General features: G+C 45.2%; 1 protein-coding gene across 1 annotated transcript; it reads left to right on the top strand.

The window, feature by feature from the left end:
• The first annotated feature begins 2364 nt into the window (after window positions 1-2364).
• Window positions 2365-12688, top strand: scinla (scinderin like a). Its single transcript, XM_027028932.3, has 17 exons — window positions 2365-2524; window positions 5017-5202; window positions 5424-5578; window positions 6518-6679; window positions 6873-7022; window positions 7557-7643; window positions 8043-8175; window positions 8410-8498; window positions 9026-9241; window positions 9567-9700; window positions 9788-9878; window positions 10179-10349; window positions 10495-10669; window positions 11199-11314; window positions 11509-11586; window positions 11742-11802; window positions 11965-12688. The coding sequence occupies exons 2-17, from the start codon at window positions 5022-5024 to the stop codon at window positions 12123-12125; spliced, it is 2160 nt and encodes a 719-aa protein (XP_026884733.2). The 5' UTR covers window positions 2365-2524; window positions 5017-5021; the 3' UTR covers window positions 12126-12688.

The following is a 12688-nucleotide window of genomic DNA, read 5'->3' as shown; positions in this document are numbered from 1 at the left end:
CACAGCAGGCTTGAGCACTTGTTTACAAATACCATGCAATAAATCGTATTCTTTAGCACCCGAGTGTGATGCTGTTGCATCGTTACATAATGTGCTGCTCTGAATTTCAGACACAATGCATCTCTCTATTCCGAATGCCTTTTAATGGCAACTCGCAGGCTGTTTTAACAATGCTTTCCACACTTTAGTGGTGACTGGGCTCATGAGTGGATGCCTCGATAAACCACCATCGAGTTGTAGGACTCTTGGGAACATCACAGCTCCCATATCGTTCATTCCAGGCAACCATTTAGGTTGTGTGTGTGTGTGTGTGTGTGTGTGTGGTGTTTGATTTGGTGTCTTGGAAGTACAACAGGAACATTTTACATCATGCTTCCAGCATATGAGCCAAGTGAAACAGTGGATGAGGTGAATTTTTCCCGTTCATATTCACCAGAACAGCCTCTGAGACCCGTCGCTGTGCGGGAGCAGTGACAGCGCAGGGTTCACCTGGAGCGAAGCCTAGTTTGCCAGGCGCCCTCCTGCCATGAGCGTCGTCGTGGTGATGAGCCAAAACGTCAGGAAATAAGAGAAACTGGAATCTGATCCTCTGCGATGAATCCGCATGTTCACACACAGCCTGGGCGACAGGTTACCACCACTCCTTACTAAACCTGCGTGCACCGAGTCCTGGTGTCAAGATCATGTTCAGTTAACTTTTGTAAAGTAAAAACTTCTTTGTTGTGTGTGTGTGTGCGCACAGTCAAGAGACAGTGGTCAAAAGGTGCTGAGCTTTCTGTGAGAGGTTTAGGCTCTAGTATTCACAGACCACTGACCATTCCAGTCCCATTCCCGGGAACACACGGATTGATCTGCACTCTGCCATGCTGCAGAGTGCCAGGAACTGGAGCTTCCTCCAGTGCTCCTGGTACGGGAACACAGGAAACACACCCTGTTAAGGACATCACCACTCCGCCTCACACAACCACCACAGGAGACGGAAACACGCAAGAGTGCAAAGGTGTTTCATTCAAAATCGTGTTATGTTTACAGTCTTCAGCACTGCCCACACCTGCACACCTGCCCACACCTGCACACCTGCCCCCATGGGTTCTTTCTCTCAAAATAAGCATTTCTGTATCTTGTAGTGTGATGCCTTTCGTGGGTCTACAGGACAATGGTGGAGTGTGGGCATTTGCAAGGAAGTATTTTTACATATGTTTTAGCAGACATTCCTTCTTTTTTCAGTGAAGAAGTGAAAAAGGTTAGTCATATACTCTTGCGAGTGTTTCCCTTAATATTGATTTCCTTCCTGAGGGCAGAAAGTGCAGCAGTTTTATAAGGAAACGACTAGATGTGTCCGTCCTGTTTCATGAGAGGTTGTGAGGAAAGAGTGCTGAACTATGCAGGCTAGGAAACCCCTCAGCATGGACAGAGGTAGCAACAGGGCTCTGTTTTTGGCTACTACAGCTCTGACTCAGTGTCTCCACTGACACCAGACATTCATCCATGTGAGTCATCTAAAGTGAAGCAGTTCTGTTCCTAAATCTGTTGCGAATTTACACAAGAAATATGTAAAAGAGACCCTGCACTGTCAAAACACTGAATGTGTGATTTTCTGTACTTTGCAAGCAGACTTTGATGTCCTATTTTATAAGCCATGGAGCTAAGCCATATGCTTAGCAGAGTACAGGAATGTGAGTGGAGGCTGTGGTGGTTGTTGAAGGGAAGCATCTACACCCAGGGCTGCGGTCCTGGGTGGATGTGGGATAGAGCCAGGGCTGTCTATGCCCTGCTGAGCCACTGCGGCTCATGGCCAGGTGTGTGACGGGGATGTGCCTGGCCTGCACGCGGAGTCATGCTCTGCGCCTGCTCTTGGCTGGAAGATTAAGAAAAAACAGAAGTGTAGAAAGAATGAAATACAGTAAGAGGGTGTTGGAAAGGAGATACTGGAAACAAGAAGAGTGGAAGAAAAAGTAAGGAGAAGAGAGTAATGGCCTATTGTCCCTTAATCCGCATGAAAAATAAACGGATTCACGGGACATCAGTAGCTATACGTACCCCGATCCTGAATACAGCCTCACCTAATGGGCATGAACTTGTCAAAGAGCTGCCAGTATTACTTAATACCCTAAAGCACCTTAATAACCTAAAGCTAGACTGTCAAAAATGAGTAGGCAGCCAGTTCTAATTTGAATAATACAAGGTTTATTACAATTTAACAATTTAATTTATTGGCTAGAACCGATTAAGAGCGCTTTTTGTTAGTTTAAAAATGACAAGCTTTAGTAGGCTATTGGACTGTTTTCGAGTGAGATGTGGTATTGTTATATAAGCCTTGGCACCCCGTGGCAGCGCCGCCTAGAGGAGCGTCGGGGACATACGCTTGGTATTGGCTGCAGTGTGTCTCCTCCCGAAACCCTTGAACCTATAAAGCGCTCGTCAATTCACCGTCATTTTGCAGAATCTTAGGTATTTGTTCTTCCAGCCGCAGCTTTTCAACCCGGACGTCTCAAAAGCCATTTATCCTCAACGAACAAGCCAGGCAAGTCATTAAAAACTCTTCTTTTCATAAGCGTAATGCGTCTCTTCCGTGGCAGCAGCGTAAAGCTAGGCGTCATTATTAATGATCTCTATCTGTTTCATCCTTATTTTAACACGAATCTGCTACAGATGTGATGGTGCTGTGAAAAGGTGTAACATATACAAATATCCGAGCAATAGTTAGTGTTCGATGTAGTCTAGACTTTTTCTGATCTGTCGCTCCCACTAGAAAGGCTGCTCTCGTCCCTTTTCTTGAAGAGAATTGTACGTACACTGTTATTTAGAATAAAAAACTACTCCGCGATTTGTTTCAGCATTGATTGGTTTTTGTTCTGTATTTGCTCGCTCAATTAACGCTGCGATCGTGCTTATTCTACAGCGCAATGTTAAAAGTCCATTGTAACATTGCTATATATATATGTGATTATTTTATATGTACTTTGAGGGGGTTGAGGCGGATTCTCGTACCCGAATCACTTCGTTCTTTGTAACTTTAGTGTGAATCTGATCGTAAACCTGGAGAAGTAAACCTGCAGATTGTTAATCCCTTTGCACTGTTAGTTAATTGTTCAGTTATCATTACTGTATTTAAAGCAAAATTAAATACAGCTCCGGAAAAAAAAAAAGAGAGACCACTACAAAATTGTCAGTTTCTCTAGTTTTACAACTGATGGGTATGTGTTTGACAAGTTTTGAACAGTTTTGTTTTATTCTATAAACTGGCAACATTTCTTTCAAATTCCAGATAAAATATTGTATTTTAGAGCATGTTTGATTTTTTTTTTTATGAAAATGACTTATGGTCAAAATAACAAAACAGTTACAGAAATTTCAGACCACAAATAATGCAAAGAAAACAAGCTCTGATTCATTTATACACAACACAGTACTAATATTTCAACTTAGGATCTGTCAAGAAATCAATATTTGGCGAATAACCCTCATTTCACAGCTTTCATGCGTCTTGGCATGCTTTCCACCAGTCTTTCACATTGGTGTTGGGTAACTTTACAACACTCCAGCAACATTCCAGGAGCTCAGCTTTGTTTGATGGCATGTGACCATCCATCTTCCTCTTGATGACATTCCAGAGGCCTCCGTCTAACCATTACATGACCAGGTGTTGGACAAAGCTGAAAATTGCACTCCTCAGAGAAGTTGACCTTACTCCAGTCCTCTACGGTCCAATCCTTATGGTCTTTTGCAAACTTCAGTCTGGCTCTTCTTTGCTTCTCATTGATGAAGGGCTTTTTTCTAGCTTTGCACGACTTCAGCCCCGCCTCCAGAAGCCTGTTTAGAACGGTCCTCGCTGTGCAATTCACCCCAGCAGCTGCGTGCCATTGTTTTTGTAGGTCACTTGACGTCATCTTACGGTTAAGTGACATTCGAATGAGGTGGTGATCATCACAGTCGTTAGAGAGTTGTTTTCGACCTCTGCCAGTCTGTAGCTGATGTTGTCCCATGTGTTTGCTACTCGACCTTGTTCTTATGAACCGTAGTTTTTGAAATTTTCAAGATAGAAGCAACCTGACGCTCACTGCATCCCTCTGCCAGTAAAGCTACAATTGAACCCATCTTTTCAGCAGCAGAGGGTTTTATACTGTTGCTCGTTAGAATAGGATTTTGTTAAGGTGATCACCTATTCAGCATCTCATTAAGTAGAATGAGGTGTGTCTGTGAAGGAATTGAACAAACACTTGAATGGAATGGCTGCTGTATATGTGGATGTTGAGCTAAGAAAAAATTGTGGTCTCTTTTCTTTCTGGAGCTGTATAAACCTATTGTTGTGTTCAACACGATTGTTTTAAATAGTTTATACAAGTGCATAATAAAGATTCATTTTTAAAAACTTTCTGTACAATTACTTTGACCTAAACTGTTTGATTAGGCGGTTAGCACAATATTTATCTTAACCGTGCACACAGAGATGTGCGACTTCCTGTCTGTTCACAGTAGCGCTGGTTGATGGTCGCGCCTATCAACCGTGCTGTGTTGACAAACACTGTGGAGTCTTGGGCTTTTCCGGACTATTTTAGGTCGTTGTCAGGCTGACCAGGCCAGTGTTTTGCCAGGGAGGAGGGGATGTCTTGGCTTGATATGTTTCCAGAATGTGTTCCATTCCAGCTCCATCTGTAGTATTCTGTGTATTTGCACTTCCGGACTTTCCATCTTTCTTTTAGGATTTCTATTACATATTTTTTCATCCATTTTCCTAATTTTTTCTGCTGCTGCACGGAACACCCAAAAACCTGCTGTGTTCTCTAGGAATCCATGCACCTACTACTTCACGAGTCTCTGAGTATAAAATACGTGTCTGTTTACCTGTGCAGGTGCACACGGATACTCTCATGTCCTCCCAGTGGGACTCAACAAAGCTCTTTTGAGATTACATACACACACCTGACACACATATGAGTACTTTGGAATGATCTCAGCCAACCTCACAGCTGTGCACTGTTATAAACAGCAGAAGTAATGTGTTCGCATCCACAGAAATCATGGTGGTCCATAAGGAGTTCCAGGCAGTGGGTAAGGAACCTGGTCTCAAGGTGTGGCGGGTGGAGAAGATGGACCTGAAGCCAGTTCCTAAGCAGCTCCATGGCAACTTCTACACCGGTGATGCCTACGTGCTGATCTTCACCACCCCTGCTCCATCCTACTCCATCCACACCTGGCTGGGTGAGATTGGACTTCTCTGTATGGTTTTATTTTTCTTCAAACATACATGTACAAGTACATTTACATTTACGGCATTTAACAGACACCCTTATCCAGAGCGACTTACAAAAGTACAGTGTCAAAAGTACATACAGTGTCATGTCTGTCTGTCTGTCTGTAGCTACACAACGATCACACAAACGGAGAGCTTTTTGAATCGCTGTTTCACGTGTGTTCGGCAGGAAACGAGTGCTCCCAGGATGAGAGTGGAGCTGCCGCCATCTTTGGCGCACAGCTGGATGACTTCCTGGGCGGCAGCCCGGTTCAATTCCGGGAGGTCCAGAACAATGAGTCCCTGACCTTCCTTGGATACTTCAAATCCGGCATTAAGTACAAGGTAGTATTCTAATCTAATGTATTCTAAGCACTGGTTGTAGCTCAGTGGTTAAGGTACTTGACTTGTAATCAGAAGGTTGCTGGTTCAAGCCCCACCACTGCCAAGTTGCTCCTGGTGGGGCCCCTGAGCAAGACCCTTAACCCTCAATTACTCAAGTTGTACTCAGTGATAAGTCACTTTGGATAAAAGTGTCAGGTAAATGTAATCCTTGTGAAGGTGCAGCTGAGATTTCCTTATTTTCCAGCTGGTTTTCGTGCTGAATTGTAAACACGTGTTCCTTCTGAGCTGTATTTGCTATTCCTGACTTATCCAACAAACTGCAACCAAATGCTCAATATAAACACGGAGCAGCTGGCCGAGCCCAGACTTGCTCTGACTTCCTCATTCCATGTGAGAGTGTCAGGACAGCCTGGCACTTCCTCTGTCAGAGACGTTCCCTGTCGTTATGGAAACAAACGTAAGACAGCCCAGGGAACGCAGTGTTAGTGGGGTCGTATAAGGCCTTTCATCTCGTTGCTGGAGTAAACATGCAAGACCGTGTCATGCTTTGTCCATGGCAACCATTTCTATGGTAATTTTGTGACCACATCTGCTTTTGATTCCTGTGAGATAATTGGGCTCTAGAAATAGCAGGACTTCTGGGTTGGGAAACATGGTGGGCAAGCAGGCATCTGGAAAAAGTGAATGCTACTGCACCATACACACTCCTGCTCGGAGTCTGCGATTCCCCCGTGTGCTAAAAACACAGGCCTCAGAGAACACAGAGAGTATAGAAAATCATTACCATAGAAACCACCACCACAGAACAAAATGTAGTGTTCGGAAATGAAAGAATAGCGTGTTTCAAGTCGTAGCAACAGCGTTGCAGTGAGAGAACAAGCGTGCTCTCAGACCGGATGTTGAGGTGCACTGATGGCTCCCTTCCCCCCATGCATGCAGCAAGGTGGTGTGGCATCGGGCTTCCACCACGTGGTGACTAACGACGTGGACGTGAAGCGCCTGCTCCATGTCAAAGGGCGCAGGGTGATCCGGGCAACCGAGGTGCCCCTGTCCTGGAGCAGTTTCAACCGGGGTGACTGCTTCATCGTGGACCTGGGCAAGGTCAGGGTCCTGAGGGCTGCAGGAGGCAGCTGCAGGGCTGAATCAGCTGATCTCATTCACCTGTGTTTATATTGTGTTTATATATAATGACCATCATAATTAAAAAGTAATAGCAATTACACAAGGCCATCTGTTCTGACTATGAAATATGTTTTTGGTGTGTTTTGTCTTTGTTGGGTTTTATTGTGTCCAGGACATTTACCAGTGGTGTGGCAGTGAATGTAACCATTTTGAGCGTCTAAAAGCGTCTCAGGTGGCCGTTGACATCCGTGATAATGAAAGGAATGGACGTGCCAAGCTGCAGATGGTGGAGGACGGCTCAGAGGTTCAGGCCATCATCGATGTGAGCATTCAGTCAATGCTCGGAAACACAGAGAGACCGTCAGAAACACACTGAGACCACCAGAAACACAGAGAGACTGTCAGAAACACAGAGAGACCGTCAGAAACAGAGAGACCATCAGAAACACAGAAAGACCGTCAGAAGCACAGGGGTGGCTGCTTGAAAGCAGTTTATTTATGCACAGTTATAAAACAGGCCACGAAGTCCATTTATTCTTTTTTTCCTACACTCACAAACACAGTGAGGAAAAGGCATTTAACATCGGAGTCACAATTATATGATTCTGACAAATGGATTTATAGGCATTGAGGCGGCTTCGGGTTTCATAGAAACATGTAACTATAGTGTAACGTAACTATACTGTAACATGTAACTTTATTGTGGTCCCTCGATGGACCTCAGTTGACTGGGCTTCCCTCATGTGTTTGTGGGTATTGTTTGAGTGAAGCTTATCTGAAAGAAAAGTCTTAATCATGCCCAAGCTGAGCTCTTAAAGTACCGGAAGGGTTTTTTAAATGTGTTGTTTATTTTTAGGTTCTAGGTCCTAAACCCAGCATACCAGCAGGAAGTCAGGATGACGAGACTTTTGAGAGAGTCAATAAGAAGGGCAGACTTTACATGGTAAACACACTGGTAATATTTCTGTGTGTGTGTGAGTGTGAGAGAGGGAGAGAGAGAGAAAGAGAGTGTGTGTGTGTGTGTGTGTGTGTGTTTGCGCATGCGTGTGTGTGAGTGTTTGTGTGTGTGTATGTGTGTGTGAGTGTTTGTGTGTGTTTGCGCATGCATGTGTGTGAGTGCATGTGTGTGTGTGTGTGTGTGTGTGTGCGCGCGCATGCATGTGTGTGAGTGTTTGTGTGTGCGCATGCATATGTGTGAGTGTGTGTGTATGTCTGTATTTGTGTGAGAAAGGCTTTGTGTGTGATTTTCTTTGGAATTGTCATTTCGACTTTCCACACGGTTATTTAATTAACCGTGTTGGTGTCACTGGTTGACAGTCGTGTCTGTGTGGGTGTGTGGCAGGTTTCTGATGCTGCAGGGTCTATGAAAGCCTCTGTGGTGGCTGAGAGCAGCCCCTTTAAACAGGAGATGCTCTCCCCCAGCGAGTGCTACATCCTCGACAACGGAGCTGATGGCAAAATCTTCGTGTGGAAAGGTAAACCTCACAACTCCGGCACACCTCAAACACTGCCAATGCATCACAGCATGTTTAGGCTGGCTACCCAGAGCTCTACAGCCCTCGAAAGCCTGCGCTGGCTCCGGCGGTGACGGACAGGATCGGACTGAGCTGAAGATCACGGAGTTGCGGACCGAACGCTTCCCTGACTGACCGTAATCGGAGGAACGTTTGGGCTGATTTCTGACACACGGGTCTTTTTTCTCCCCCAAGGACCTTCTGCCAACGGAGCAGAACGAAAGGCAGCCATGAAGGCCGCAGAGCAGTTCATCCATGAGAAGAACTACCCTAAAAACACGCAGGTAAAGATGGAGTCCACCGTCCTTCTCAAGCTTGTCGGGGGAACCGTAACCAGCGCTATAACAGAATTAATAAACACCAGGGATTATTATTTAGTTATTAATACTAAAGCTGTTGTGATTAATTTTTACAGTTCTGTCAGATTAAGCACCAAAGAAGTATAATCTCCCTCTTCAATGCCACGCCCTCCATCCAGCTGTTTCTGCAAAGCCCCTCCCTCTACAGACACACCCACATGGTGTTTAGCCTATCTGTCTGTGTGCAGAACAAGTGACTGGCAGTAGGGACTTCTTGTAAAAACCTTCGTGATATGTTAATGCAATTTAATTATAAAATACAGTTCCTAAAATAATCCTGATTACAGAGTCCAAGATCATCACTGAGACACTTCTTTCCCCTCAGAGTAGCTCTATTAGTGAGAGCTAAAATCCAAAGTGTTCTCAAAATAAATCTTTGGTACCCCCCCCCACCGATTCTTGCAGATTAAGAAGTGAAGTCAGTCTAATCTGTCCAACCCTTCTGGGATTAGATCCAGGTGGTCCCTGGCGGAGGTGAGACCACCCTGTTTAAGCAGTTCTTCAGTAACTGGAGGGATAAGGACCAGAGCACAGGTCCGGGGAAGGCCTACGTCATTGGACGGATTGCCCGGGTGGAGCAGATCCCCTTTGATGCCTCCACCCTCCACTCCAACAGAGCCATGGCAGCGCAGCACGCCATGGTGGACAACGGCTCCGGCAAGGTCCAGGTGAGCACGACTGCCCATCCTACCTGCTTCTTCAGGGGGTTGGGCTTTTTTTTTTTTTTTTACAGGTCGGATTTCTGAATATCACTCAGCGAATTTACATGTAATGTTGAACATTTATGGTCAGATTATTGAAATTTATGGTCAGATTATGGAATTATGTCAGATTTCTGATTATTGCATCTTTCACGTAAACATGAGTTCATCCTAGCCTAATTGAGGTCAGTGATCGGTGTTAGCACAACCTGATTAACAGACCTGATATTTCTCAGTCTTTCATAAGTTGTGTGTTTGGATTAGAGTTTTTCATCGAGGTTTACCTCTGCAGGTGTGGCGTGTTGAAGGTGGAGATAAGGTCCCTGTGGACCCCTCCACCTACGGGCACTTCTACGGTGGAGACTGCTACCTGGTCTTATACAGCTACCATCAGGGAGGCAAAGAGCATCATATCATCTACACCTGGTGAGGGACTCCACTCATAATCCTCCAGGCTTCTTATTCTCCTTAAGTGACCCTCAACTCTTACTGGCTCTGGCTTGTTGGTGGCAGGCAGGGACTGAAATGCACCCAAGATGAGCTGGCCGCGTCCGCGTTTTTAACAGTGAAACTGGACGACTCCATGGGGGGATCTCCTGTCCAGGTTAGCACTGCTTGCACCAGCTCAGTGATGGGATGTGCTTTTCACTGGCAGTGTGCATAAGCTGTTTGTGTCCCTGTTCTAACTCGCCCAGAACTCGAGCATGTTCTGATATGGAAATCGCTTGGTTTGTGATTGACAACCACTTTCTATAAATGTTTTCAAATATATTCTGAATTTCTAAAGTGTCCCAGGAGATACTTTCCTGCTGGTTGGTTGATGGCATCTCTGGTTGGTTAATGCATGGTCTTAACATTTAGGGTGTGAAATTTTCACAATGCTGCTGTGTGATGATCGTCACAGGTGCGTGTCACTCAAGGCCAGGAACCACCCCATTTGATGAGCCTGTTTAAGGGCAAGCCAATGATCATCTTCCTGGGCGGGACATCACGGAAAGGCGGTCAGAGCAAGCCAGGCAGCACACGTCTCTTCCACATCCGCCAGAGCTCCACCCGTGCCACTCGTGCTGTGGAGGTTAGCCACGCCCACCAACAGCTCCTGACCAATCACATCATAGCTACTCGAGTTCAGTCGATTGTCAGTCAGTGTTCTGCATTGAATTTCTGTAGAGGCTGAAGGTTTTCTCGCTCTTTTCTCACTCTTTTCTCCTTCTTCTCAGGTGGAGTGCTCTGCAGCCAATCTGAACTCCAGTGACGTGTTTGTCCTTAAGAGCCCTGACTCCTTGTTCCTGTGGAGAGGAGTTGGAGCCTCAGAGGAAGAGATGTCTGCTGGAAAATCCGTATGCAGCTTCCTGGGGGGCAGAGCCACTGAGGTGGCGGAAGGCAAGGAGCCAGGTGTGTGACTCCGCCTTCAACTTCCCAGCGGTTTAGAGCTTTAACCTTTAAAGTGAATCGACGTTTTGCACTTCAGATCAGCGACCCAGCACTGTTTTATAAATGTTTTTTTTTTTGTTTTTAATTTTTTTACAGTTTTGTTATTTGATTATTGATTATTGTTTAAAACAAAATGGTCTGAAAACGTTAGGCAGTTGAGGGCTGAGGACAAATGGAAGATGAAGTCATGGTGGCTAGAAGCGTGAAGCAGGCCTTTAACAGTTAAACCACTTCTGTGGGTAGATGCAGGAAATCTTTTTCACTATGAAATCATAGCAGATGAAACTTCCTGTTTTTTTTTTTCTCTCTCTGCGGAAGGTGCAGCTGTGTAAAACCACTTCACATACTGTCAGTTCAGACTTGCTGCAGAATTCTCCTAGACCAGCATGTTTAATTAAACAATACTGCTGCTTCATTTCTGAAGTTGTTCATTGCACTCTCTCTCCCCCTGTTTCTCTCTTTCTCTCTTGCCCTTTCTCTCTGTTTTTAGTGGGCTTCTGGTCTACCCTTGGTGGAAAGAAGGATTATCAGACCTCCAGCAGTCTGCAGAAGACTGTTAAGCCTCCTCGCCTGTTTGGCTGCTCCAACAAGACTGGTCGTCTCATAGTGAGTGCAGAACAAACAGCAGTGGGTGGGCTAAATTGGCACTAGCTACCCAGTCATCTGCCCTGACCTTGGCTTGGGCAGTAACTACAGTCCCACCCCAACCCACCCTTCCTCTCCATTTGTTTCTCTCTCTCTCTCTCTCTTTGTCTCTCTTCTTCTCTATCCTCTTTCTTTCATCTCTCCCCGTCCTGTAGGTAGAGGAAGTGCCAGGCGACTTCACTCAGGTGGATTTGGCTACCGATGATGTCATGCTTCTGGACACGTGGAACCAGGTGCTCCCACACACTCTACCAACACACTCTAGTTCTCCACTTCCACACTGCTGCAGTCGGCTGGCAGAGCACTGATGCGGGCCCCTCCCTCACTTCCTGTTTTTATAATAAAGCTTCCTGTGCTTGAATAAGTTTTCATTCTCCTCCGTCCTCAGATTTTCCTCTGGATTGGCAATGATGCTAATGAGGTGGAGAGGACTGGGGCCTCTAAAATAGGTAAAGTACAAAATGGCTTGTTAGAACAATGTAACCCACATTTGGACTGTTAAGTTATTTTACTTAGACCAGAATCAGTTATATACAAACATTTCAACATGTAACACTCTAACTCTTCAAAGGGTAGACGACCCATGTAAACACCTTTATGTCTTCCCTCAGCCAAAGACTACCTGGAGTCAGACCCTGCTGGTCGCCATGGCACCCCCATTAGCACTGTGAAGCAGGGCTCGGAGCCTCCCACCTTTACAGGATGGTTCCAGGCCTGGGACCCCAAGATGTGGGACAAAGACCCTCTGGAACGCATCCGCGCTCGTTTCTGAATGCGCGCACTCACACAAACACACACAAACACACACACACACATGCAGGTGCACACACACACGTCCTCTTGTATGGCTTCCAGAATATTCCCAAGTGGTCTTTGCTGCCACAGTATGGTCTGGAACTCCTGAACAGCATTGAACAGTGTGAAGCATCCTCTCCCTGGCCACTGCACACACTGTGTTTGAATACTGGTTATACCCTTTTGAGGAAGAAAAACACTGCTTTGCCTTATGTTTTATATACAGGAGTTTTTATGTGTCAGGTTACATATATGTGTTTTTATTTTTTTATTTTTTTATGTCAAAAACAAATATAACTTACTTGATTGGAAATGAAAATATGGGATGGGATGGGAATTTGAACTCAGATAAATAAAAAATAAACAGAATGTTGATCTTTAATTTCAAATATCAGTGCGATCATATTGCAAAAATGATGTAAAATAAATATACCAAATACACAATATACAAATATGCAAACCAATGTGTTATTTCTGCACATGTTTGAGAAACTGAAGTATGAGAGGACTGCCTGTCTGGAATAAACACCTACTATTGCC

Source organism: Electrophorus electricus, chromosome 7 (assembly GCF_041902795.1).
Source record: "Electrophorus electricus isolate QZ-2024a chromosome 7, ASM4190279v1, whole genome shotgun sequence".
NCBI classification, from domain to species: Eukaryota; Metazoa; Chordata; class Actinopteri; order Gymnotiformes; family Gymnotidae; genus Electrophorus; species Electrophorus electricus.
The sequence above is the reverse complement of the archived record's forward strand: the minus strand, read 5'-3'. Positions and strand labels throughout refer to the sequence as shown.

What these genes read in the sequence shown, in the direction of transcription:
- scinla (XM_027028932.3), top strand. Translation starts at nt 5,022, where the DNA reads ATGGTGGTCCATAAGGAGTTCCAGGCAGTGGGTAAGGAACCTGGTCTC. An exon ending in CTCCATCCACACCTGGCTGG is followed by an intron (nt 5,203 to 5,423) that starts GTGAGATTGGAC and finishes TGTGTTCGGCAG; the next exon opens with GAAACGAGTGCTCCCAGGAT. An exon ending in ACGGCTCCGGCAAGGTCCAG is followed by an intron (nt 9,242 to 9,566) that starts GTGAGCACGACT and finishes TTACCTCTGCAG; the next exon opens with GTGTGGCGTGTTGAAGGTGG.